The 27,658-nt window shown below is 43.7% G+C and overlaps 2 protein-coding genes and 1 long non-coding RNA gene across 5 annotated transcripts in view; 2 read left to right on the top strand and 1 right to left on the bottom strand.

Moving 5' to 3' along the window:
* Window positions 1-11,589, top strand: part of SPCS2 (signal peptidase complex subunit 2) — a 22,032-nt gene extending 10,443 nt beyond the window's left edge. For both annotated transcript variants that reach the window (XM_072610843.1, XM_072610844.1), the window contains exons 2-5: window positions 3,533-3,616; window positions 5,719-5,879; window positions 6,822-6,956; window positions 10,508-11,589. In XM_072610843.1, the coding sequence (XP_072466944.1) occupies window positions 3,533-3,616; window positions 5,719-5,879; window positions 6,822-6,956; window positions 10,508-10,694 (567 nt within the window). In that variant the 3' untranslated portion in view covers window positions 10,695-11,589. The remainder of the gene's footprint in view (window positions 1-3,532; window positions 3,617-5,718; window positions 5,880-6,821; window positions 6,957-10,507) is intronic.
* LOC140505160 (uncharacterized) lies at window positions 11,280-13,648 on the bottom strand. Its single transcript, XR_011967397.1, has 2 exons — window positions 13,531-13,648; window positions 11,280-11,831 (listed from the first exon to the last, which is right to left on the bottom strand). It is a non-coding gene; the product is annotated as an uncharacterized lncRNA (long non-coding RNA).
* Window positions 11,827-27,658, top strand: NEU3 (neuraminidase 3). 2 transcript variants are annotated; one of them, XM_072610840.1, is made up of 4 exons: window positions 11,827-13,880; window positions 18,583-18,794; window positions 21,620-21,796; window positions 22,122-27,658. In XM_072610840.1, the coding sequence occupies exons 1-4, from the start codon at window positions 13,337-13,339 to the stop codon at window positions 23,196-23,198; spliced, it is 2,010 nt and encodes a 669-aa protein (XP_072466941.1). In that variant the 5' UTR covers window positions 11,827-13,336; the 3' UTR covers window positions 23,199-27,658. The 2 variants fall into 2 exon arrangements, with proteins under 2 accessions (XP_072466941.1, XP_072466942.1); XM_072610841.1 differs by lacking the exon at window positions 21,620-21,796.

Genomic DNA, 27,658 nt, shown 5'->3' with positions numbered 1-27,658 from the left:
CTAAATGACAGTTCCTTTAAATACTTGAAGACCTTTCCATCTTTACTTCTCTAGGCTAAAAGTTCCAGTTCAGAAACTTTATAAATTACTTTGTCTTTTGACTCCAAATTAGCATCTCTTCAAAGCATTGTTTCCCAAACTCAGTGGTCACATAACACTTTGGGGCATGAAATTCATTGATAGATCCCATAAAGGTAGGTGTGGAATTACCCTGCTGGATGAAGGCTGGCCAGGAATGTTTTGTAACAAAATGGAGGAAATTATGTCTGTTTTCATACTGAAAAGGTGCTGCATGTAATCAGTATATTTTTGTCATACGCAATTTCATATTTGATTTTCAATTTTCAATTCAGTTTTGATTGTCACTAGGCATATTTCTCATGTGGAACATCACTGATTACAATTTGGAAATACTGGACTATAGAAAACAGATGATGTCTTTGAAAGGTGATTCTTAAAGAATTTTTGAATTTTGATTGAGTAGTATAGAGATCAGTGCACGTAACTTTAGAAAAGGCTGAAATACTTACTGAAGTATTTATATGGAGTCAATTTACTGTTTATATGGCCCTGGGCAAGTTCTTTAACTTCTGTCAGCCTAAATTTCCTTTCTCTATAAAGTAGGGGTAATAAAACTATCTACTTTATAGTGTATTTATGAGTGTCAGAAGAGATAATATATGTTAAAATGCTATGTAAATATTAGTTGTTGTTATTGCCCATTTTATTAGTATATACCAGGAGGGAGGGAGGTGACTCAGTAGGTAGAATTCAGGGCCTGTAATCAAGAAGACTTGAGTTCCAATCCAGTCCCATACATACTAGCTTTATGACCCTAGGCAATCCACTTAATCTGTTTGCCTAAATCCACTGGAGGAGGAAATGGCAAATCATTCCATGATTTTCTTTTCCCAAAAAAACTACGGACACTATGGTCTATGAGGTCAGGAAGCATTAGATATGACTGAACAACCACAGCAAGGTTACTTTAAAATTTTTTCAAAGGCAGTAATCTCAATAAGTAAAGAAACTCCATGGGAGTAAGAAAAAAAATAAAGAGGAGAGAAGTAGCATAAATATTTTGTATAAGACTCTATTTATATATAGTGGTGATCTGGTATTGTTTATCTATTCAGACTTTGGCCAGCTACTTTACGTACAGTCAGAAATCATCATATTCTCCCTCTGTTCTCTATCAGTTTTATCATTTGCGTAACTTTCCCTAGAAGCATATTGTGCTTCCTTGTACCTACTTCATATTCTAGACAAACTGCCCTGCTAGCTGTTCCTCATTCCTGAAAAGCCCTCCATACTAACTCCTATCTGAGAGTTTCTCATGGCACAGCTCAGCTACTTTCTCCATAAAGCCTTTCTTGGTGCTCCCAGTTGTTAGGTTCTCTCCCTCTTCAGATTACTTTGACTTACATAGATTTGGCCACATGCTCTGTATCCTTCTGGTGAAATTGTAAACTCCTTCAAGGCAGAAACTGTTTCATTTTTGTATTTGTCTCCCAGCATCTAGCAGATAAGGAAAACTGATTAACAAAATTATCCAAAAATAGAATGGTCTGCCCCAGGAGGTCCTGGATTTCCCTTCTTCAGAAGGCTTTCCATCTGCTCCTGGATCATCGGGCATGTTTGTAGCTGGGATCCTATTTCTGAGGTAGAATGTGGGTGAGGGGAGCATGGCTAATGTGGGAATTTTAACTCTGTGTGTGTGTGTATGTGTGTATGTGTGTGTTCATGTATATGTATATGTGTGATGTTTATATATGCATATGTATGTGTGTATGTAATTGCTCATGTTTTTCTTGCTTTCCCAATGTTTGAATCTCTTCAAATGTTGAGATTCTGTGATTTTATTTCTAGCTCTCACACAGGATTACATCTTGTCTCTGAACCTCAGTTTCTTCTTCAGTAAAATGAATATAATAAACTTTGCATTCTGCTTCCTGGAAATGTTAGAAAACTTTTTTGGTAACCTTAAGGCTTAATTAAAATGTGAGGAATTGTTATTTGAAGTACTTGTTTATGAGTACCCTTTTATCTAAGCTCCAAATAATCAAGCTAAACACTATACATTCTTTTTTGCTACTCTCACCGCTGTTCCCTCACCCCTCAGAGCCAAACAACATATTCCAAAACTCAGTTAATTTTGCTTGTTTTGTTTATGTGTGCCATGATGCTCTTCATTATTTACCTAACATTTAGTGCTTATTGATAAAAAAAAAAGTTAAGACACTGGCACAGATAATTGCAGTACAGATAGCATATAAGTATGGAAGAATGTAAGGGAAAAGATGCTATAGGTGCGTAAATTGTTATTGTTGGGAGGGACTTTAGCATCATCTTATTAGATTCTCTTATTTTATAAGTAAGGAATCTCAGGTCACAGAGAAGGTAAATGACCTGTCCAGGGGCACATTGGTAATAAGGAGCAGAACCAGGATGTAAACCTCTTCTGTGAATTCATATGAAGGAGTGATGTCTTCTGGTCAGGGAGGATTCCTGCATGAAAGAGGTGGTATTGGAGCTAAACTGTCACTGAATAAATGTGAGGATGAGGGATGGATTTAGGGAATAAAGGTGCAAAGCAAGGTGTATGTTCAGGTAATGATGAATATCCTGGTTTGGTGGGATTGTTCCTCAAGGTGGCTTCCTGTGCTCCAAAGAAAGCATACAAAGTGTTCTATTTAAACCTGGCCCACAACTCATGTACCAGTATATATTTAGCAGCTCTTTGTGGTGTCAGAGAGTTGGAATCTGGAGGGAAAGGAAGTACCCATTAACTGGAGACTGGCAGAACAAGTCATGGTATGTGAATGAGATGGACTAAGATGGTGAAGGGGATGGCTTCAGAAAAATCTGGGAAGGTTTGTATGAACTGATGTAGGAGAGTTATTTATACGATAACAATATTATGAAAACATACTGCTTTGAAACACTTAGGAACTCAGATTAACACAATGACCAGCTATAATTCCAGAAGACTTCCTTATTGAGAGCTGATGGACTTAAAGTGCAGAATGAAGCATGGGGGGGGTGAGGGTGAGGTGGAATACATGGCTAGTGTGGGGATTTGTTTTGCTTAACTATACATGTTTATAGTGGGTTTTGTGTTTTGTTTTCTAAATGGAAGGGAGAGATGAGAGGGAGAGAATTCTCAACTGAAAAATAAAATAATAATGAATTTTTAAAAAATAAAATAAAATTGGACCATGCTTTATCACAGTGTAGTGTTTATGTGTTGCAGGAAATAGCAAGTAAGCCTTGGAGAGCATTCGAAGCCTTTATTCCCTCTACCGGAAGGAAGAGGAGATAGTGACGTTTCTGTTGGAAAATTTTCTGGTTTTTTACTTCATGTTTTAACTGCTATGTTCCCTAAAATTTCAGCTAGCATCAGTAGGCAAAGAGTAAACCAACATTATGTATATTTGTGGGGTTTCTAAATTGGGCCTCAGCATTTGGAGACATTTTAATTTCACTTGGATACTGAGTCCTTTGATGTGAAACTTTTCAATTTGTGTTACAGTGGAAGATTGATGATAAACCTGTAAAAATTGACAAGTGGGATGGATCTGCAGTGAAAAATTCTTTGGATGATTCTGCCAAAAAGGTACTTGTTTCTTTGTAACATCATTGTAGCTTCGCTTTTAAAATTAACAGCTTTCAAAATACCTGCCTGCAAACAACCAGTAATCTATCATGTGTGTATGTGTGTGTGTCGTGTGTGTGTGTGTGTCTCTCAACTCGGATGACCAATGTTTCTGAAAGGTTGAAACTGGACTTGAAAGGACCTTGGTCATTTGTCTTCACATAGTGGAGCTGCCAAATTGGTCTAAAAATGTTCCACTCCCATGGTTGCCAGTCTGTTTCAGGCCTTTGTAACTTAACCTGTACTGAAGTAATCCAATTGGTCTATCTGCCTCCTGTTTTCCCCCCTCTTCTGTATATTCTTGACATAGAGATGCTAAAAGAATCTTCATAATACAACTTGCTTTTTTAATGATATATTTTGATAACTATAATTGGTTTCCTTTGTAAGCCTATGTATTGTATGTATTTAAAAACATGAGTCCATAGGCTTCACTAGACTGCCACAAGGGTCTACAAAAAAGATTACAAAAAGCCATTTTAGACTGGTATTTTACTACTCTGCCTACAGTCTCTATTTCTAGCATTATTTCACACTATCCCCTTTTTTTGTGGTGAATTAAAAAAAATCATTTATTTCTGTTTTCAATATTCAGTTCCATAAGATTTTGAGTTCCAAATTTTCTCCCCATCTCTCTCCTTCCCCCACCCTAAAATGGCATGTAATTTGATAGAGGCTCTACATATACATTCATATTAAACCTATTTTCACATTAGTTATATTGTAAAGAAGAATTAGAACCAATGGGAGAAACCACGGGAAAGAAGAAACTAAACGCAGAGAGAGCAAATAATATGCCTTGATCTGCGTTCAGACTCCATAGTTCTTTTTCTGGATGTGGACAGCATTTTCCATCATGAGTCTTTTGGAATGTCTTAGGTCTTTGCATTGCTAAGAACAGATAAGTCTATAAAAGTTAGTCATCACACACTGTGGCTTTTACTGTGTACAATGTTCTCCTGGTTCTGCTCACTCCACTCAGCATCAGTTCGTATAAGTCTTTCCAGATTTTTCTGAAGCCTGCCTGCTCATCATTTCTCATAGCATAATAGTATTTCATTACATTCATATACCACAACTTGTTCAGCCACACCCCAGCTAATGAGTACCCCCTCAATTTCCAATTCTTGGCCACCACAGAAAGAGCATACTATCTTCTTTTCATACTCATTATGTTCCAGCCAGGAATAAGTAGGTTGTTCCTAATTTTTATTTTGCTTCCTTCTTTCTCTCTGCATTCATGCAGGCTGTCCCCTATGGCTAAGAGATACTCCTTGCTTCTGTTGAAATTCTTTTCTTTCAAGATCCCAGCTCAGATCTTGCCATTTTCCCTGGGTAGCCAGGGGAAGACTAAAAATAGACTTTCCTCCAAATTTTCCTAGAACACTTTGCCTCTTTACATTCTACCTTGTATTGTACACACTTGTGTGCATGTCCCATCCTTCTATTAGATTGTAATCTCTCTAGGGCAAAGACTGTATTGTTTTTCATATTTTCTGTCCCATCACCAAGGCATGTAGAATTGAATCAAATTGCTTTGGGTTAGCAGAATGTGTAAACTTCCTCTGAAGTTCTTAAGTAATAGATTAAACACTCAAGTTTCCATAGATAGTTTAGAGAAGGGGGTGGCAAACTGTGTCCTCGGCCACTATCTGCTTTTGTAAGGCCCTTCAGCTAAGAATGGTTCTTACATTTTAAAATATGATAAAATTTTATTTTAAAATGTGAAAACTATTCTTAGCTCCCAGGCCTTATTAAACAGGAAGCAGGTATATCTGGCCTCATGGCCTATAGTTTGGCAGCCTTTTGTGTAGAGTTTAATAATCCTGAAACAACTTGAATTAGATGACTTTTGGAAGTCCTTGTCTTCATGATTTGATGATTCGGATTATTTCAAAAGATGTCACTTCAGCATTGTACATTCTTTCCCCAACACAAGATGTTGATTATGTGAGACACACACACACACACACACACACACACACACACGCCTTCCCCCAAGACAAGAAGAAATATGGTTAACCACATTCCTCAGTTTATTTTTGTGTTTGTTTTCTTATCAGGTACTTCTAGAAAAGTACAAGTACGTGGAGAATTTTGGTTTGATTGATGGCCGCCTCATCATCTGTACGATCTCCTGTTTCTTTGCCATTGTGGCTTTGGTCTGGGACTACCTGCATCCCTTTCCAGCGTCCAAGCCAGTCCTTGCCTTATGTGTCATATCATATCCTTCTAATCTCTTATCTTTTTTTCCCTTCCAAAATGTGTTGATTGATCCCCTTACGTGGGAGGAGGGGTCTGAATAACAAGCTGGAGAGAAGGAACAGTAAAGAGCTAACGGAAATCAGATTGAGTAAAAAGCAGCTTACTTTTGGACTGACGAGATTTGGGTTCCAGTCCTGATTCTGTCACTAAGCAGTGAGACCTTGGGCAAATCACTTTCCCTCTTGTTGGTTCATCTGTAAAATGGATGTAATAGTTCTGACACTATTTCATAGGATTGTTGTGAGAAACATCTTTAAGATTTATGAAGTGCTTAGAAGTTTGCACTGTGTCTCCAGAAATCTGGTTTCATGTCTGACTAAAGTGGGTAATCTTAGGATGAAACTGTAAGTTCTCCTTCGACAGATAAGCATCATAGGATTAAAGATTCCAAGCTGGAAGGGACGTTAGAGATCATTAAGTCCAGCCCCTTCCATTTTTCTGGAAGGGATGTGACTTCCCCAAGGTCACCTAACTAGTAACTGGCAGTGCTGAAATGCATGCCCATGTCCTTTGGCTCTAAATCTAGGGCTCTTTCTCCAGTACAGATCCTTTAGTGAGGCTTCTAGTCCCTTCACAATCCTGCTGGTTCTGGTCTTGCAGATACCTGCTACTTCTCTGTGTCCCTGTGCACGCATTTAGGGTTAGAAGCCAGTGAAATAAATAGGGGTTTCAGAGCAAGAAGACATAAACTGTTAGATCACTGCTGTAGAGTTGTAAAGATGTTAGAGATTATTGAGTCCAACCTTATCTGACAGATTTGGAAATGTATTCAGAGAGATTGGTTGACTTGTTTTCAGTAACAAAGCCTTTCTCTGAAGACAGAAAGTTTCTTGGTCTCTTTAATTTCTGTGTCTTTGTTTTGCGTTGTCTTAGCTTTCTGTTTCCTTAACATACCCTGAACCTATTTCATCATGATGGGGATCCTGACCATCTATACTTCATATAAGGAGAAAAGTATTTTCCTTGTAGCACATAGAAAAGATCCATCTGGAATGGATCCTGATGATGTTTGGCAGCTCTCTTCCAGTCTTAAACGGTATGCTCATTTTTTGATTCTTTACATGATAAAGAAGGGGGTTTTCCTTCAAGCATTTTTACTGCCAACCATTCTCATTCTCTCTTTCTCTCTCCCCTCTTCTCTTTCTATCCATTCCCTCCTCTCTCTTCTTCTCCCTCTCCCCCTCCTCCCTTTCTTTCAAACTCACATGTATGTAGCCCTTTAAAATTTGCAACACCAACAAAAAAATTCCTCATAAGAACTCAGTGAGTTCCATAGTACAAATTTAATTATCCCCATTTTATGAAACATTTGTGAAAAACTGAGATTCAGATTCTCTCCACTGGCAAGCAAAGTGGTGCAGCGATAGAGTTCTGGACCAAGAGTTAGGAAGACCTGAGTTCAAATCCAGCCTCAGATATTTAACTACCCATATGATCCTGGGCAAGTCACTTAACCTCTGTTTTCCCCTTTCCTCTTCTGTAAAATGGAGATGATAATAATAGCACCAACTTTCCAGGGTTGTTTTGAAGTTCAGATGAAGTCATATTTGTAAAGTGCTCAGCACAGTGCCAAGTGCGTAATAGTCACGTAATAAATTATTTCTTTCCTCCTTTCTGAGAGATTAAGTTTCACATAGTAAGCATTTGGGGAGAGATTTGAACCCTATGACCAGCGCTTGTTCCACTGCTTTGCAGTACTTTGCTACTACAGAGTGTTGCTTTGAGTGTTTGGGTACATTTTTGGATTTCACACTTGAGCTTTCTTGGGATTAATACTCATGACAGGCAGGCATTGCTAGGTCAAATGGCAGTAGACATTTTAGTCATTTTTCTTACAGAATTCCACATTGCTTTCCAGAATGGCTGAGTACTTCATGGTTCCAATGACAGGATAAAATCATATATCTCTTTCCACAACTCCTCTAATATTGATTGTTCTCATTTTTTTTTTTTTTTGGTCATCCAGACTAATTTGAATAAGAGATGAAACTTCAGTATTGTCTTAATTTGTATATAGTACTATTACTATATGAGAGAAAGAATAGACAGTATTATAGTACTATTTCTATATATAGTATGTGTATATAATATTATAGTATATTGTAGTAATATAGTAATCATAGCACATATTTATTTTTTGAAAAGTGTTCATATCTTTTGATTTCCATGCTATTTTGAGGTGTAACTTTTATTATATACTGTCTTCCTTTCTTACCTTTTCCCCCGCTACTAGACTGTACCCCTCCCCCGCATTTTTAACCCCCCCCTAGCTCTATGTTTATTGAATCAGTACCAGCAGCAGACATTTGTTGAACGTCTTCTACAGGTAGGGCTCTCTACCAAGTACTGGGGATACAGAAATACAAAATACAATCTGGGTGTTGATAAACTAGTTTGGGAACCAAGACATTGACAGAAAGATAGCTTATAATACAAGGTGGCTTTCCCAAGTGCCTGATGGATAATGGGTCAGACATAGGTAGATTACAGGATCAGGAACTAGAAAGAATTTTAAAAATCATTTTGTTTAATCCCTTAAATTTATAGATGAGAAAAGTGAGGCCTAGGGAAAGAAATAGGATGAACGACAAAGCATTTATTAAAGACAGTGTACCAGGCATTGTGCTAAATAACTGGGAATAAAAATATGAAAGAGACATAGTTGCTTCCCTCAAAAATCATACACATAAAGGAGGGATGGTCAGGGAAGATTTTTTGGTTTGGGAATTCACAAGGATAGTGAATGGAACCATAAGGCAGTCCATCGAAAATGCCTTTTCTAGAAGCATTAGTGATAATGATACTTAGCTGGTATTTACAAAGTGCCTGATATTTATGAGGCACTGTGCCAAGTGCTGTACAGATATTATCCCATTTGATTTTTCACAGTAATCCTGGAAGGTAGGTGTTATTATTATTGTCATTTTACAGTTCAGGAAACTTAGGCAAACAGGTTAAGTGACTTACTTAGGGTCACACAATTTAAACTCTAGTCTGAAATCCAATTTAAGGTCTAGTCTTCTTGATTCCAGGCCTAGCACTCTCTCCACTGTGTGCCACCTAGTGGCCAACCCTGTTGATTTAATTGCAGTCTCCATTGTTGGGGAGGTGTGAGAGAGGTGAATGAGAAAATGTTGTTTGTCCTTTGAAAAGGACCAGTGACATCATGGGATGATATGTTGACTCCTGTGCAAATTGGATTTAAGTGAGGCAGAGTTGGATAAAGTTGTCAGCCTCACTCTCTCTCCCTGAGTCATCGAAGTCCAGTGGCAGAACCAAAGTCAAGACGACTAGGAGTGGCCTGGGGTACGCTGCATGAACGTAGCGTCTTCGGTGTCTGACCAAGCTCTAAGTGCTCTATGGTGCCTGCTTCAACTGCCTGCATGGATGTTGGAACAGATTGTTCTCACCTACCCATTCCACCAGGGAAAGTCTTCACATGCTTAGGGTAGACATCCCCTTTACTTTCTGATGAGTTTGAGGTCTGTTGGTTATTCTCAACCTGGTTTTAGCCCATCTGCTGAGACTTTATGCCAAGGTGTGGACACTGCACATCCTGTGCAGCTCCTTGGAGCCACAGGTAAGAGTTGAATGAGAGGTAGACTCCAAAGGTAGATGAGCAGCCCTGAAAAAGGATCAGCAAGTCCTCACACGAGGGATGCTAGTCCCCCGAGCACCCCATACACCGAATGAGGAATGTAGTAACATGCTCAGGGTCACATAGGTATTCAGTAGAAAAGCTAGGATTTGAACCTGGTTCTCATCTCTAAGTCTTCTAGCTACACCATATTGCCTGTTTTATTATATAGAGTTTGGTGATATAAGGGGCCTTCTAGGATTGTTGTGAAGATCAGATGAGGATAGTGGCAGGAACCTCTATGCTGATGAAATCACAGACCTTTGAGGTTTGTTGTATCCATCTTTGATGTGTTCTTGATGACAGAGCCCCTACAGTAAGAATGAAAAGAACATGAAGACAAGGGAGGGCTTCTACTTTAGAGGGGTCCAGGGAGACAGTTGGTGAATAATGCTAAATAAATAAAGAAAAAAGGGGACTCAATGAAATATAAAAATATATGCCAAATCATAAAAGGAAGTTCAGAGAGGCCCACAGACACACAGAATAATTTTGTTCTTTTCATGCTGATTTAATATATACTCTTTAAAGAACTTTTAACTGAAGTTCATAGTCACATAAAGTCCCCTTTTCGGTTTTTTGTTTATTGAAACGTTCATGTTGATATTTAAGTTGATTTTTTTTAAAAATGAAAAGAAAAATCACCTGGAAGGGTGGTCCTGACTTTAGTTTTACTAACCTTGTTACCATAGGAAATCACTTAATTGTGCTTACCCTTCATTAAATTCAGTAATTCAAATAAATGTTTCTCATGTGGTATGGCTACTCCGTAATACCTGCCTCTGTTGATAAAAAAAAGTGCTTTGTAAACTGTAAAAAAAATCTACGCAAATGTTAATTGTGGTTCATTGTGACGTTTAGAACATAAGGTGTTGTCTGCAGGAGAAGCTACTCATTATTGATGAATGTTTACCAAACCTGAATTCTGTATGTTGTGTCATGGTACCCAGATTTGATGACAAGTACACCCTGAAGCTGACCTTCATTAGCGGGAAAACCAAGCAGCAGCGGGAAGCAGAGTTCACTAAATCCATCGCCAAGTTTTTCGACAACAGTGGGATGCTAGTCATGGAGGCCTATGAGCCTGAGATCTCCAAGCTCCACGACAGCCTTGCCACGGAAAGGAAAACAAAATAACCCTTCTGGGAGCAACCTTTTTTCTGCTGGGATCATGCTGACTATATACACCCACAAAACAAACAACAGAAACAAAATGGAAACAAACACCCCACAAGCCAGAAACTAAAACAGATAGAGTAAAATAAAAAAATGTTTAAAGTGTCTCATGTTTTGTCATGAAATCCTAGTCCCTTCTGGATCAGTAGGATTTTCTAAAGCGGAACCAGGAGCTGGGAGCTAGTGTTGAGCAAGCAAGCTCGTGGTCAGACATGGTCCATATGGCTGCCTTGCTCTAACCTGTCATTACGGTTGCTCTCTGACCTTTGGGATTGATTGGATTGAGAGACTCTTGACTTACCAAGGACTTTTGGAAGGCGTTTTTGCTTGAAGCTCTATAGACTTCCTCTCTTGTACCTGGCAGTGCTTATACCATGCAGCAGCTTCCTGCCATGCCTGCCCCCTCCTTTTAAATTTTTTAACTTGTTCCCCATTATGCTGACTGTTGTACCTGTCCATTATCATCAATTTTTTTATCCCAGGCTCTGCCTCCTTCAGGGATTTAGGACAAAACCTTTGAGGTACAATAGCTTCCAATCACAGACCTACATTTGAGTTTTATATTTATTTGACTGAATTGGGGAGTTGACTTTAAAAAGTAATAATACACAATACCCATAACTTTAATTTGCTGAAAACAGATCAGGGGAAAGAGACATCCTCCTTCTGGATATCAGGTTTTATGCTCTTGACCAATCAAATCAGTCAATGGCATTTTTAGTTTGCTTTATGTCCTCTGTGGCTTCCCTCCACCCGTCGCCCAACTTTCCAGTTTCTTAATTTCTGTTTTGTGTCCCTTATTAACTGCCATTTTCTAAATGAATTTTTTTCAATAAAAGGAAAGAAGAGATGCAAACATGGTGTTGTGTCTTAATGGCAGAGGAAGATCAACCTGTGTCGGTGTGGAGCTTTTGTTGAGTTGTCCACTAACAGGTTTGAGTTGAAGCTCCTAGGATTTAGACCAGGCAGGGACTTGGCCTTGGGTAGGGAGGGAGGAACCAGCACTAGGCCTTGGTCACCATCATCTGGATCCAGCTCCTGGCTTTGCTACTTTTCCTGGATGAGGTCTTTTATCAACCTGAGCTTGAGTTTTCTTATCTGTTAAAAAAAAAAAAAAGTTTGATTAATTTCATATGCAGTGTTTGAACTGGAAGGAACCTTTCAGATCACCTCTGAGCCTGAGCTGCTGCTTTAAAATGAGCAAATTGAACTAGATGATTGGAGGACCCCTGCAGCCCTAACCGTTTTTGACAGGCCATACATTGAACATGGACATCTGTTAGCTGCTCTAGGAACCACAGATGTGCGTACTACAGTCCCTATTCTCAGACAACTCCCAGACTAGTATAAGAGGTAACATGTAAACATAAGAATACAGATGTGGATGTGTTGATCCATGGGAGTACAGAGATATGACTTCACATGGTGGTCACATCAGAGTGGAGGTGGAGGTTATCAGAGAAGACCTCTTGGAGGAGATAGCATTTGAGTAGGCCTTGAGGGAATCATAGGATTTCAGTAGGCATGGTAGGTGTGGAAAACAGCGTAAGCAAAGCTGAGAGGGCAGAACCCTGAACTTTGTCTGAGGACAGCAAGCAACCCTGTTTAGCCAACTGGTAGAGCCTATGAAGGAGAAGCTGAAGGAGAGAGAATGTAGGATGGGTAAGAAGTGCCAGGCTTAGAATTTGGTTCTATAGGCCATGGGGATTCAGTAAAGATTTTGGCAAAGGCCGAGGGAGCAATGAGAAGTGGCGATGGGATCAGAGACCTAATCAAATCCTAACTATACACTAATATCATGGATTTTGCAGGTGCTCCTGAGCCTGTAGGTTGACCTGAGCAGGCCTGTACTTTAAAGTAGGCCTAGTAACTTTGCCCAGGGCAGTAACCTTCATGGATTGCCTCTACAACCTCTGGCTTGCCTGGGGAGATAGGGCAACCTGGGACTGTGGTAGGGGCAGCTGAATTGGGGCTGAGTCCTGCTGAATGTCATGCTTTGCTGGGGTTACCTCTGCCTCTCATCTAGGGGATCTTGTCTTCAAGCTTTGCCCTTTCTGGTATCTTAAATTTTCCTAGACAGGAGTGGGAGAGAAGTGAGCTTGAGGACTGGAAAAAACCCAGGGGCCCCCTCCTTATTCATCAGTTGGTCATGGGACCAAGGACCTTAGTTCTGGAAGTGGGAATGGGGGTGGGGTGGGGTGCTTGTCACCACCAATCAGAAAGGATGCCATATTGGGAGCCCAGAGACCTGGGTTCTAGTCTCTGCTCTGACACTAACTCTAGGTTTCTTCCCTTGTAAAATGACTTTCAAAGCAGAAAGACAAATGATCTCTGAGCTCTAAGTCTATGTAAATCAACAAGTTTTGAATAATTAAGAATATAGAATGTCAGAGCTAGAATGCACCTTAGAACACACCCATCACAACTGGAAGGGTCCTCAGAACACCGAATGGCAGAGCTGACAGGGACATTAGGCAGAGAATAGCAGAGCTAGAAGGGACCTTAAAACAGAAGCTCAAGGCTGGGAGGGACCTTAGATTGTCTGAGCTGGAAGAACCCTTAGAACACAGAATGTCTGAGCTGGGAGGGGCTTAGAACACAGAATGTCAGGGCTGGGAGGGACCCTGGAACGTGGAACGTCCGAGCCGGGAGGGCTCTCCGAGCAGACAGTGGGAGGGCAGCCTACGAACGCGGTTCTAATGAGGACCGCCTTGGTGGCTAGGCTCCCAGCCCGGGTCTTGATTCCCGGCTGGGCCTTCCCGCTGCCGGGCCTTCCCGCTGCCTGGCCCCCGCGCACCTTGCTTCGACCGCACAGGAACACTTGCTCAGGCCGCGGGGACCGGGAGGAGGAGCGAGGTTTGGGGCGGGCTGCGCCGGGAGGTCACGAAGGCGCCGCTTCTCGGTGCGCATGCTCCCCATTCTGCATAAAGCTCCAGCTGGGCGCCGGGGCTCGGGCTTCCTGGCTTTCCTTCCCTCTGCCTTGTGCCTCGCATTTCTGGATCCCCGCCCGCTGCGCGTCCTCCCGGGCTCCCTTCGGGTCTTTCCGGACTTGGTGTCTGCCGCGCGCCCCCGGTGCCCCAGGCCGGGTCTCGCTCCTCGTGTGTCCTCGGCCCAGTCCAGAGCCCGGGGGCCGGCCTGGGGCTCCGGGTGAGCGCGACGTGCGGGGGCGGCGGGGGGGCGAGGGGAGAGGAGGGGGAGGGGCGGTGCGGGGGAGGGCCGCCCGGGGCCGCCTGCGATCGGACGTGCCGGTGACTCGGAGCCCGAAGCCAGCAGAGGATTAGACCTCAGGACGGGGAATGTAGCGGCTGGAAACGGCCTCTAGGACCATAGTTCTTGCAGAAACGGAGACCTAGAACGGCGCGCCGGAACTTGGCGTCCTCGAGTCCAGCACTCCGCTCCCAGGCCGCCCCTTGGAGCCTGAGAAGCGCAGGGTCCGTGAGCTGGGCCGGCCACGGCTTCTTCCGGCTTTCTCCGCTCTCCCAAAGAAAGGGCACCGCGCACTTTCCAGATTTTAGTTTTAGTCCGTAAGGGAATTGGATGGGGAAATGGAGAAGAGCAAACCAGGAGACGGCTGGTTCGGGCTCGGCGTCCGGCCGGCGGCATCTCCGACCCTGAGCGGTTGGGTAGAGTGGCCCGTGTCCCCGCAGGAAGGCTCCGGAGCAGCGAGGACTCGTCACGTTTCAGCTGCGCTTCTCAGGAGCCGTCCTGAGCGTGCAAAGGCTGGCCCAGCTCTAGAAACTGACAAGCCGGAGGGGGGTGGGGGTGGGGAAGCCCCGCCCACCCGGGAGGGAGCCCCGCCCACCCGGGAGGGAGCCCCGCCCACCCAGCAGGGAGGGAGACCGAGCAGGTAAAGTGCTGCTGAAAATCCGAGGGGAGGTTGTCCGAGAGGAGTGAGAAGAAATCTGGAGTTCCCTTTACTCTGACGCGGGAGGGATATACTTAGCACTACCTCTGCTTGCTCTCGTGAGTTCTAGGTCACTTTCTTCCAGTGTTCCCCATCTCTTTCAGATCTTTGATTGGTCTTTCCTGGTTAGTTTTAAGTTCAAAGCAACCGTCCCCTTCGTTGCTTTCTCTGTGTTCTAAGGAAAGTAAGTCACAAGTGTGTCTGTCCACTGCGCTGTTTTTATGACGATATCCTTTCTAGCAGCTGGGTAGCTGAAAGTAAACAGGACCCATCTCTTCTGTTGTAGGATCTCAGAGTGGGAATTAATCTTAGAGAAACTGAAGGAATTCCCTTCGTGTAGGAATTCTGAGGACCCTTAGGCCAAGCCCTTCATTTTACAGCTTGAGAAGCTAAGTAAAGTGGGTAAAGTCACCCAGGAAATAAGTAGCAGAGGTGGGGCTGATACACACCCTTCTGACTCTCCAGCCCCTACACTTCCATTTCACTCCTTGCCTCTCACACCTAGCTGGAAGTCATTGAGCAGGGATACAGGAAGATACTTTAAGCTAGTAGCCAAGGGTGGCTGGTGGGGAGGCCATTCCATGACCAGGAGCAGGAGAGGGTAGACTGTCATGAAGGAACAGCAGGTGTCTAGTTTGCTGGTGTTGTAGACAAATATGTAAAGAGGAGTGGGAAGGAAATATGACTGGAGAGAAGTTAGAATCAGATGAGGAGGACCTTGAACACTAGTCTCAAGAGCATATTTCATTCAAAAAACAAGAGAGAACCACTGAAGTTTTATAAGCAAGGGAACAGGAAGATAGGTGGATTATAGTGGAGAGAGAACGGAGGCAGGGAGACCAGCTCTTGCTGCTATGCCATATGGAAATAAATCCATTGTCACATTTCCTGAATAGAGTATTTGAAGGCTTGGAATTCTGGGAATTCATTCATTGGTTCAACAGCCTACCAGATATAAAACACTGCTAAGTGCTGGGGGAGATACAAAGTTCAGATAGGAGGTTACCTCTGACTTAACTGGCTTAGAGTCTAGCAGGGGGATAAAATACATGCACAAAGATGCAATACTGTACAATTTCTGTTGTGCTGTCTATAATATAATAAAGTCCTGTCAGCAAAGAATAGTTCACTATACTGGGGTACTGAGGGATGTGAGAGAAGGCTTCCTTGCCTCCTTGCCTTTGCTGCTGTTTTCTGTGCCTGCAAATCCTCTTCCCTGTACATTGCCTGTTGAATTTTGACTCATCCTTTAAAGCTCAGTTCAGATGGCGCCTCCTTCAGCAAGCCTTGCCCTCTTTCGCTTTGCTGGTAAAGACCTTGTTTCCCTCAGAGGTGGCATGGTACTTTGCTTGGACCTCATTCTTCACGTTATGTGTGTCTCATCCCTCGAATACTAAAACAGTCTGTGCTTAAATAGTGCTTTCTGGTTTTTACATTCAGCATTCTATATGATTCTCTGAATCTCCTGAATTACATAGTGCAGAGCTCATCATCCCTTTTTTATGAATCACAAAATTGAGGCTTCAAGAGACTGTTTTGGTCAAATTTGTCAGAGCCTAGATTCAGATTCCAGTGTTCTGACTCCAAAGCCCTGGCTTTTCTACTATGCCATGTGGGTACCCCCACTAGACTGTAAATTCCACGTGGGGAGGTCCCAGATTCTTTCAAGATGCGAATCTTATGCATCTCTCTATACTTGGTATTTCCTGCAGTGGTGAGACCAGCTCTTTGCTGACAGTAGGTTTGTGATAAGTGCTTCTGACTTGAATTCAGCAGTATGAGTGATGTCGTGGATGTGGGAAAGGCACTTTCAGAAGATAGCTGAAGAGTGTGAAATCTCCCCCTCCTTCCTATTGTAGCGAATGTGCTGGGGTGGGTCTTCATCTCCTCTAAACTGTAAATTTCTTGAGAGCTGTGTCAATCTTTGTATACTCAGCACAGCACTTCATAAGCTGAATTACAATATTGAGAGTCCTCAGAGCTTCCCGTGCTTTCTTATGGAGTAGTATGGAAAGGTCTAGAGGACCTTGAACGTCTTGAAGCAGAAGAATTAGGACTTTATTTGGTAGGTAATAAGTCATGTGTTTGAAAGATTTTTTTTTTCTAACTGGAACACTTTTTCTCTTCTACCCTCTCTCTAATTCAGAAAAGTTATGTACTGCCGTTAGTGGTTTCCTCTTGCCTTGAGATAAGTGGAAGGCTGGTTAACTGAGAGGTTATTTCCCAACTTGGGATTTAGTCTGTTGATCACACTGGGCTGAGTGATGGGACCCTTAAGTAGCTTCTTGGAATCCCCTTCAGCTTGATCAACGGGGCTTCACTGCCCCTTTTCTTCTTGTTCCCATTCACCTCTACCACTTTTGAGGAGACAGATGAATTAAAAGCTAGACATTTCTGAAAAGTTGCCATCCCCTATTCACTGGGAAAAGAAAAAAGCTTTCAAATTTGAGAGCTGAAAGAGACATTAGATGGTAGAGTGCCCGAACAGGAAGTGACCTTACAACAGAGACATTAACTGTTAAGAGTTGGAGTAGAACTTGAGTTACCAAAGTTATTTTTGTCTATGACTTGGATGAAGACATTGTGCTTATAAAATTGTCAGATGATGCAGGCCTGGGAGGCATGGCTAATATGTTGGATCATAGAATCAGGATCAAAAATAGTCTTAACAGACTAGGACAATAAAATTGAATCAAGATCAATATAAAGTCCTGCACTTGAGTTTAAAACATCAACTGTACAGGATAAGGGATGGGAGAGATTTGACTACAAAGCAGATCCTGTGAGAGAGAACTGAGAGTCTTAGTCAACTTTGAGCCTTAAAAGGAGTCAGCGATGAGACGACAGCAAAAACCCAACTTGATATTATATCATATTGTATCATATTGTTATATCATGTTATATGATATTATATCATTTTGTTAGAGCGAGAGCATGTGGACCAAGGAAAGAGCTAGTTCTTCTGTCTTCTGCACTGTTAAGACCATAGAATGTGTAATCGGAGAAAGGAATCTAGCTAAAAATAAGTGAAAATGTCTTGTAGGATAGTGACTTACCTATCATTCTAGGTCTTCAAACTGAGGATGGTTGGCTGCTTGCTGGGGATGCTACAAAGGAATTCCTAGACATCCTCTGATGTCCGTTCTGATTTTGAGGGTCTTTGCTTCTTTGTAGAAAAATTTACTTAGTGTCAGGGCAGACTTTTCAGAGTTAATAGATTTCTTCTAGTCTGCTGATTTTTTTATAACATTTTCTAAAGCAGAGGAGAGACAGTAGACTGGGAATTTGAGAAAATAAGATTGCTACAATAGATTCTGCCAGTAATTTGTGTTGTGTGGTCTAAAGGCACCTTTCACTACCATACAAGATGACTGAGGATGACTGCCCAATGAATTGTATATTGAGATATTGAAAGATCAGAGAATTGGTTCTTAGTGAGTTCAGATTCTCTGTGATTATGTGGTAGGATTGAAAGAACTCTGGATTTGGAGTAGGAGACCCTTGGATTGAATCTATGGCTCTTATTCCCTGTGGGACAATGGGAAAGCACTTTCCCTTTCTATACCCTGAGGGTTTGAGGGGCCTTCTCTGTAAAATGAGGTAAGTTACTTGTGAGCTGGAAGAAAATGAGAGGTATAGTAGGCCACAATCCCTACTGTGGAGACAATAAGCATTAAGGTGTCCACGTGGGCATGAGCACTCATCTACACATTTCTCTCTCTCTCTCTCTCTCTCTCTCTCTGTCTGTCTTTCTCTCTCTCACTCTCTCTCTCTCTCACTTACTCTCTCTCTCTTTCCCTTTCCCTCTCTCCCTCTCTCTCTCTCTCCCCCTCCCTCTCTCTTCCTCTTTCCCTCTCCATCTCTCTCTCTCTCCTCCTCCTTTCTCTCCCTCTTCTTCCCTGTCCTTCCCTCTCTTTCAGCTACCTTTTATTCCTTTTTTTCCAGAGATCATGGAAGAAAGAACATCATGTTTCTCCAGTACCACCCTGTTCCGTCAGGAAGGAGTGGGGGGGATCACATATCGGATCCCAGCACTGCTCTATATCCCACCAGCCCGGGTATTGCTGGCCTTTGCAGAGAAGCGTTCCACAGTTGATGATACAGATGCACTTTATCTGGTGCTTCGACAAGGGCAGATGGTGGGCCATTCTGTGCAGGTAACTGATTCTTTCTCTTTAGCAAGGCTTCTTGGACATCTTTCTTTAAGGGTCTCCTAATAGAGAATGTTTGGAGGGACCTTAGAACGTAGAATATTGAGTTGGGAGGGAAGGGTCCTTTAGAGATCATTTGTTCAGCCCTTTGTTATACCCAGAAGAGAGCTATATGCCTCACAAGGAGAAGTGGGTCTGAGCCTTCCCCTGAGAACTCTAGGGGTACATGGGGGAAGGCAGAATTCTAGTCCTTACTTCAGTCCTGTCAAGGAAACAACTACATCTGAGAGATTTTGGAGAAGAGATTTGTGTTTTGATTGGAAACTAAAGTCCCTTTTAGCTCTAAGACTCTAAGAACCTGTGAGTCCCTGTGGGAGAAGTTTGTCAAGAGGCTAGAGTGCTCACAGTGGGCCTCTTCCCAGGGTCAGGGCAGAGCCCAAGGCCAAGGTACAACTTCTGGGTGTGCAATGATGATTAAGACTTTTTGAGGTACTGTGGCAAGGACCTTGGGGAACATCCAGACCAATGCTCCCTTGATAGATGAAGAAACCAAGGACTGGAAGACAATTCCAAACTAGTCAACTTGTCAGAGGTTACATATTAGCTAAGACAACTGAAGTTTGAACCCAGGACCTCTGAGTCCAGAACCAGTCCTCTGAGTAAGTGAATGGGTCTACGTACACATGTGTTTTGATGCAGGTTTTTCTAGATATGGGTTGCAGAAGAGGGAGCTTAAGGCAGGAAAACCAGAATTTTTAAGGTTCTTTTGTCCTTACCTCCTGCTTTAAAAAAAAACAAACAACAAATCCCAGCATTTTTTTTTCCATGCAGATAAAAATGCCATTAATTTGTATTTCTGTCCTTTCACAGAATCATGTTAGGTCTGGAAAATATCTTAAGAGATCTGATCTAACTGCTCATTTTACAGCTTGGGAAACTGAGGCTCTTCTGGGAAGTGAATCCTCCAAAGTCATGGCTTAAAATATGATGTAATAACAACAGGAATACTAGTGATCACATTTATATAGCACTTGGTAGGTACTGAGAATGTCCTCATTTTACAGGTGAGGAAACCAAGACAAACAGGTGTAGTGACTTGCCTAGAGTCACACAGCTATGAAATATCTGAGGCTGAATTTGAACTCAGTTGTACATAAATCTTGTTGTTGTTCTTTTCAGTACTAGTACCCACCCCCACCATTTACACAGGCAAGTACATTCTCCTATTTAATTAGAAGATCACTCTAGTGCTAGAAGGAAGCCATGAGATATAGTAGAAATTCTGGACTTGAAGTCTCCGGAGCTATATTTGAATGCCAGCTCTGTTGCTTTTAGGCTGGGTGACCTTAGATAGTTAATTTTCCCTCTTTTGGCCTCAGTTTCCTCAACTGTAAAATGGGGATAATAACAGCACCTACCTCCCCAGGTTTTTGTGAGGATCAAATGAGATGATATATGTCAAGCATTAGCATATTGCCTGGCACACAGTAGGTGTTTAATAAATGCATGTTCCCTTTCCTTCCCTCTCAGGTCTGCCTGACTCTCCGCCCAGATCTAGAGCTAGAAGAGACCTCAGGGACCATTTAGTCCAAACCACCTCATTTTACAGATTAGGAAGTGGACCCAGGGAAATTAAGTTGTTTGCTCAAGATCATGTTGGTAGCGAGCATTAGAGGTGGGGTTCTAACCTAGATCCTCTGACTCGAGAGTGGGGGCTCTTTCACTGATATCAGCAAACATTATGGAGAGCCTTTTAGGTGCCAAGCACTGTGCTAGGTGCTGAGAATTTAGAGATCTAAATGAAAGAGACCCTGGCCTCAAGGAGCTCCCATTCTGTGAGAGGAGAGAGAGAGAGAGAGAGAGAGAGAGAGAGAGAGAGAGAGAGAGAGAGAGAAGAGAGAGAGAGAGAGAGAGAGAGAGAGAGAGAGAGAGAGAGAGTGTGCGCATGTAAATGTGCACATATATGTGTATGAGATGGAGTATAGATCAGAAATAGTAAGGAGGCCAGTTTGGCTGGACAGAAGGGTTTGTAAAGTGAGTATTGTATGAGGAAACTAGAAAAAGGAGGTGGAGGGCAACTCATGAAGGGCTTAATCTTAGAGGTAATAGGGTGTCATGAGCTCTGTGTGCCTTCCCTCTGTTAACTCTTTCCTATTTATCCTGTGTGTAGCTTGTTCTGTGTATGTTTGTTTGCATGTTGTCTCTCCCATTAGACTGAGGGCAGGAGCTGGTAGAGCGTGATGCTTGGCACATTGTAGATGCTTAAAAGATGTTTCTTGTCGGACACATTTTCCAGCCTTCTTACAGCCCACCCGCCCTCATGTGGTCTGATCCAGTGACAATGGCCTCATTTCCCACTCCCCACCTTCCCCTGAGTGCACACCTTCACAGGTTGTCCCCCTTTTCTGGAATTCTCTTTCTCCTCACCTCTGCCTCCTGGCTTCTCTGAAGTCTCAACTAAAAGGCCCACCTTCTACAAGAAGCCCGTCCTAGTCCCACTAAGTGTTAGTGTTTTCTTTCCCAGATTTCCCCTTGCCCCGTCCGTCTGTCTCCTGTTCATACATAGTTGTTTGCCTTATTGTCTTCCCCATTAAACTATGACCTCCATGACAGCAGGCACTAGGCTTGTTTGTTTGTTTTGTTTTACCTTTCTTTGTATATTTAGTGCCTAGCACAGTGCCTCTCTTATAGTAGGATCCTAATAAAAGCTTGTGAATTCGATTTGATTTCCCACTTCTTGGTTGTGGAACCTTGGGACATTCACCAGCCCTTTGAGCTTTTGTTTGCTTATCTGTAAAATGGGTACAATAGTAAGTTACCTTTATTTTCAGGGCAGTATGGTATGGTGGAAAGAGCCCTGGATTTGGCATCAGGAAATCAGCTGTGATACTTACCAAGAGCCTGATTCTGGAGGATCTCTCCTCACCCTATCATACTCCATGCATTGTTTACTTCAGGGGGCTCCTCGTGGGGCAAGTGCTTTATCACCTTTACAGCACTATAGAAATGTGAGTTAGCTGTTATTAATAATAGCATTATTAATATTAATAATTGCAATACCACACTATTTTACTGTACAGGGTTGTTGTAAGGATGAAGTGGGATAATAGACTTTGTGAGAGTATCCTATAAATAAAAGCTTTTATTATTATAGCTTCCCTTCTTAACCTTTGTTTTTTTCTAGTTGGAAGAGGTTTGACTCTTTTTAGTCTATTTTCAATTAAACAGACAATACATTTATTGTTTCAGCCAACATTTCTTGAACACTTGCTGTGTATGAGTCACGTCTCTTGGCCCTCTCCCACTCTCTCTCTGTTTCTTCCTTGTTCTTAGTGGGGGCCTCAGGTGTCCCTGACAGAAGCCACATTGCCTGGATTCCGCACCATGAACCCCTGTCCTGTATGGGAGCAGAAGAGCGGACGAGTCATTCTGTTCTTCATTTGTGTTCGCAACCACGTCACAGAGCAGCGGCAGATTTATTCAGGAAAGAACGCCGCTCGGCTGTGTTTCGTCTCTAGCGAAGACCACGGACTTTCTTGGAGCCAGATCCAGGACTTGACTGAGGAGGTCGTTAGTGAGGAGATAGAGCACTGGGCTACGTTTGCTGTGGGACCTGGCCACGGGATTCAGCTGCAGTCTGGGAGGCTGGTCATCCCTGCCTATGCTTATCACTTATCCCGCTGGTCCTGCCTGGGGCCACCTTTCTGGCGTAGAGTCAGGCCCCATTCTCTAATGTTTTACAGTGATGACCTGGGTGCTACCTGGAAACATGGGCAGCTCATCGAGCCTAGGCCCACCATAGAGTGTGCGGTTGCAGAAGTGACGAATTCGAATGGCTGCCCTGTGTTATACTGCAGTGCCCGGACGCCTGGGAAATGTAGGGCTGAAGCACTCAGCACAGATCTGGGGGAACACTTTGAGAAACCTTTCCTGGTCCGGGAGCTGCATGAGCCCCCACGTGGTTGCCAGGGAAGTGTTGTGAGCTTCAGGCCCAGGAGAGGCCTTCAGGAAGATGAAGCCCCAGATGGTGGCAGTGGCCTCTCTAGCCAGCCAGCGTCTCCAGGCAGCACCCCTGACCCAGAGCACAACAGCAGAAGACCTCCAAGTTCATGGCTCATTTATTCACACCCAACTAGCAAGAGATGTAGGGTCAACCTCGGCATCTATCTGAACCAGGCCCCTTTGGAAGCAACTCTCTGGTCCCAGCCCTGGATTTTCCACAGAGGGCCCAGTGGGTACTCCGACCTGGCTGCCCTTGAAGAGGGTTTGTTTGGGTGCTTGTTTGAATGTGGGGAGAAGCATGAGTATGAACAGATCACCTTCCGTATGTTCACAGACCAAGAACTTCTAAGTCATATTCAGGACAACTGCTTGGGCTCAGAGAGGGCCAGCCACTCAAATGTAGATTAACTTTGGCCTCTACTCCCTGGGTGAGAGAAGTGGAAACCACAGCTGCCCCTCTCCTACCCAGGGTAATGGGGGCTTCTAATAGTAATAGCTAGCATTTTTACATCATTAATGTCCACAAATAATTTTATCAGTATTATCTCATTTGACCCTTGTAACAACCCCACCCAGTACGTTCTGCTGTTATTCCCATTTTACAAGTGAAGAAACTGAGGCAAACAGATTAAATTAATTGCCTGTGGTCACATGGCTATTAAGTTTCTGAGGTCAGATTGGAACTTGGATCTTCCTGACTCCAGGACCAGAGCTCTATCCAGCTGCTTCTAGGGAGAGTTAGAAGAGTTATTCCATTTCTCTTTTCAAATTCTCACTTTGCCTGACTACTTCATGCATTTTACTTCTTATTCTCCTCTGTTCCTTCTCCAAGGAGCAAAAGGGACCGATTGACATTTTGCCAAGATCTGATGCTGTGGAAAGAACGTTGGATAGGGGATCAGGACTCTCATCCCTGGCCCTTGCTCTGCCCCTGATTCTGCGTAGACTTGCATACAGTGTTTCTTCTCTCAGTGCCTCGATGACCCAAAGGTTCTTAAGATGCATAGATAGGAGCAAACACTGATAGTCTGGGAAGGAAAGAAATGAGCAAGCTGAACTCTTAAATTCTGTGATTCCTCCCCTCACCACTGTTGGGAAATGCAAGGGACCTGGACAGTCCAAGCCTGGCTGTGACCTCCTGCTTAATCAGTATTTAGAGACAGAAGGACCTAAGTCAAGTCTACAAGTATTTATTAAACTCCTCCTGTCTGTCAGGCACTGTGTCAAGAGTAAGGAGTACAAAGAAAAACAGTCCCTGCCCTGAAAGAGCTCATAGTCTGATGGGGGAGAAAACATGCGAACAGCTGTGTGTGAACAAGCCATCCGCAGCACTGGAGATAATCACAGAGGGATTAGAAGGCGTGACTTTCACTAAGACTTGGTGATGGAGGTGAGCAGGGAGAGGAGTCTGGGCATGGGAGACTATCAGGACCATGGAGACAGAGCCAGGGATGGCACGTCATGTGTGAAGAACAACAGGGAGGCAAGTATCCCCAGACTGAAGAGGAGGGCAAGAGAAGAGAGGAAGAAGCCAGGATAGGAAAAGCCCTAGTGGCTGATGGGAGGAGGAACTGGAGTGGGGAGAGACTTGAGAACAACTTTTTGCAGTAGGATGTGTGTGAGGTGATGAGAGCCTAGACCCTAGTTCTGAAGACAGTGTTGAGGAGAGAGGTAACAGGAATTGCCAAGAAGTCGGATGTAGGAGGTGAGAGATGGGGAGGAGTCAAGGATGCTCCTCTGGTTGGAATCGTCCTCAGGTACTTCTAGCTGAGGGGCCCTGGGCAAATCCCTGACCTCCCTCACCTACAAAATGAGGAATCCAATATTGTCCCTTATGTGACTGTGGTAAAGGAAACCAGGGAGTCCCCAGCCCCTGTTCTGTAACTCTTCTTTGATCCCAAAGAACATGCTCCAACATCTTCTTCTGACTCCTTGAGCCCCCTTCTTAATCTTTGCAGCTTTTCCCAAGCTACCCTGGAGAGAAGGCAGGAACCTCATGATCAGAGTGATCTCTTCCCTGCCTCATCCCTTTAACCAAGGTTGCCACCAGAGAGGGTGACTTCTTGAGAGGGTCTCATTTTGCAACGAACTCAGATCAAGGGCAGCTAGATGTTGCAGTGGATGGAGTGCCAGGCCTGGAGTCAGGAAGACCTGAGTTCAAATCTGGCTTAGACACTTACTAGCTGGGTGACCCTGGGCAAGCCACTTCGCCCTGTTTGCCTTAGTTTCCTCATCTGTTAAATGAGCTGGAGAAGGAAATGACAAACCAAGAAAACCCCAAATGGGGTCACGAAGAGTCAGAGGACTCCACAATGACAACAACAGATCAAGGACTCTTCATCAGGTACTGAAAAGGAAGAGAAGAGAAAGGAAGATTGAATGAGAAAACATCATCTTTGAGAAAATTGCTGGATGCTAATGAGGATAGTAGCTGATATTTCTACAATGCTGTGAGGTGTCCCTGTAAGTGCTTCTTGGCCATTTTCTCCAGGTGTCAGGGAGGTAGGTAGGACACATGAGGACAGAGCTTCAGAGAGAAGTGATTCAGGCTTTGCCTGTGGCAGTGGCAGACCTAGGACCTGCACCCCCAAGTCTGGCTCCCTTCTTGCTAGGCCACATTGTCTCTCAGTTCCCTCCCATTTCCATAACTTCTCTTAATAGCCTTAGAAGGGCAGAGCCTAGGTTGCTAGGGCAGGAATCTTCCCCTACATATCACAGATGGAGGAAATCTAGCCAAAAGATTTCAGAACTAGGACTTGAACTCAAGTCTTCTTACTCCTGTATATTCCCAGTGTAATGAGTAGCCAGTCTTGCAGTACCAGCTGAGTCCTGGTAGCCCTTTGTGGGCAAGGCAGGTCCAACAAACAATCCTCTTTTGTATTGCGACCATGCTCTGGGCTCTTTTCTAACCCTGTTGTAATTGTCTGTGGTTTTGTGGTGCTTAACTGACAAATAAGTGATGTGGCTTGTCTGTTCCTTATAGCTGGCATCACTGAGGCTCTTTCCTGTGGTTGCAGCTAGAATCCCAGTTTGAATTTGGCAGTTTCTTGGGACTTCACACTTGGGTTTCACACTTACACAATCGTGCAAGTCAATCCTTGGATATAATCAAATTTTGGCTTCAGATGCCCCACCTACGCCCTGGCCCACTGCTGCAACCTGACCAGACCATCCATACCCCTCCAGCCTTACCAGTGGGTCTTAAGAGGGATGTGGAGTAGCCTTAATTTAGGGGTGTAGTGCAGCCTTTCAAAAGGCAGGCCTTGCCCCAAAATACCTGCCTTCTTCCCGTCTTGTACCTGGCTTAAAACCCCACCATGAGATGTTAGTCAGTCACCAAACATTTGTTAATGCTTATCATCTACTGAGCACTGTCCTAAGAATGCACATAAAGCACAGCAGTTCTTGCCCCTGGGAAGCTTACATCTTTATTTCTGCTCCTGAAGGTGTTCCTCTTCAAGGGGCCTTGTTACAATGCAGGTGACCCTCAGAGAGGTCAGAGGTGGACCTGTTTTTCTTTGATGTCAGAAATAGGTGAGGAAACCCTTTTCACTGGTGCAGTCTGCACCTACTCAGCAGCCCAGCCTTGAACTCTGAGGGTTAAGAGATTTCACTGAGACAGTATGTGTTAGAGCTGACATTTCTGACTAAGGCCAGCTTTCAAGCCACCGGGCTGCCCTGTCCAAAGAAGTTCACCTGACTGCCCTGGCCCCTCATTATCCTCAAATCTGCCCCTCCTCACTTCTCCCCGGTCTGCTAATGTCTTCACCATGCTCCCTTCACCATCCCAGTCACTTACCTTGGAAGCTTAAGGGTTGCTTATGATCAATAAATTTAACTTCTAGGTCCTCTTCATCTTCTGTGATCTTTCTCCCATCCCCTCTCCTCCGATGCCCCCGGCAGGATCAGTCCTTCTATACCCTTCACCTTGGCCATAATAAACAGCTTTCTGGTTACTGTTTGGTGCAGTGCAAAGGATGTTGAGTTTTTGAATCAAATGGCCCACTTTGAACCTCCGATCTGCTTCTTGATGGCTGTGTAACCCTGGGTAAGTTATTTCCTCTCTTGAGGACTCAACTTTTTCTTCTGTAAAATGAAGAGATTAGAATATGAGATCTCTAAGGTCCCTTCCAACTCTGAAGGGACTTATGAACAGCTGTCCCTTCCTCCCATGCCTATTCCCCTCCAATCAATTCTGCACGTGCTGCCCAAGGTATCCCCCAAACTCTCCAAGGTGTGCTGGGTCTAGCCTGTGCTGTGACAGTTGCCTCTCCTCAACATCTCTTCTGTCTTCCTGGAGACTTTTAGGATACCCCTTCAAACTGAGAAGTCTCACCTTGAACCTAATTCAGAGGCAGCTTGGTGACCAAATGGGTAGAGTGCTGGGCCTGGAGTCAGAAAGACCTCAAATCCAGACTCAGATGCAGGCTGTATGACCCTGGGCAAGTGACTTAACCTCTGTTTGCCTGTTTCCTCCCTTGTGAAATGGGGTTAATAGCAGCATCTGCCTTGCATGGGTTGTTGTGAGAATCAAATGAGGCACATTTGTAAAGCTCTTGGCACAGTGCCTGACACACAGTGGGTACTTAATGAGTGCTTGTTAACTGGCCTACACCCCAGCCATTTCCCACATTTACTAGGAAGAAGGGCAGAGTTAAAGCAGCAGGTCATGTCTTGCTTAAGGACAGTCTCTCCACGGATGCTGGTCGTCATTCCTTCTGCTGCCATGGACTGAAGAGCATGATGGCTGAGCCCAGTGATCTCTCTTGTTTTCTTTCCGCTGATGCTCGTGTCCCTGGGAGTCTTGCCTTAGGCGCTCTCCTTTGTGAGTTAAAATGTGCTGTAATAAAGACAAGCTTTAAGCATTA

Source organism: Notamacropus eugenii, chromosome 5, assembly GCF_028372415.1.
Source record: "Notamacropus eugenii isolate mMacEug1 chromosome 5, mMacEug1.pri_v2, whole genome shotgun sequence".
Taxonomy (NCBI): Eukaryota; Metazoa; Chordata; class Mammalia; order Diprotodontia; family Macropodidae; genus Notamacropus; species Notamacropus eugenii.
This window is presented reverse-complemented; position numbering and strand designations above follow the sequence as displayed.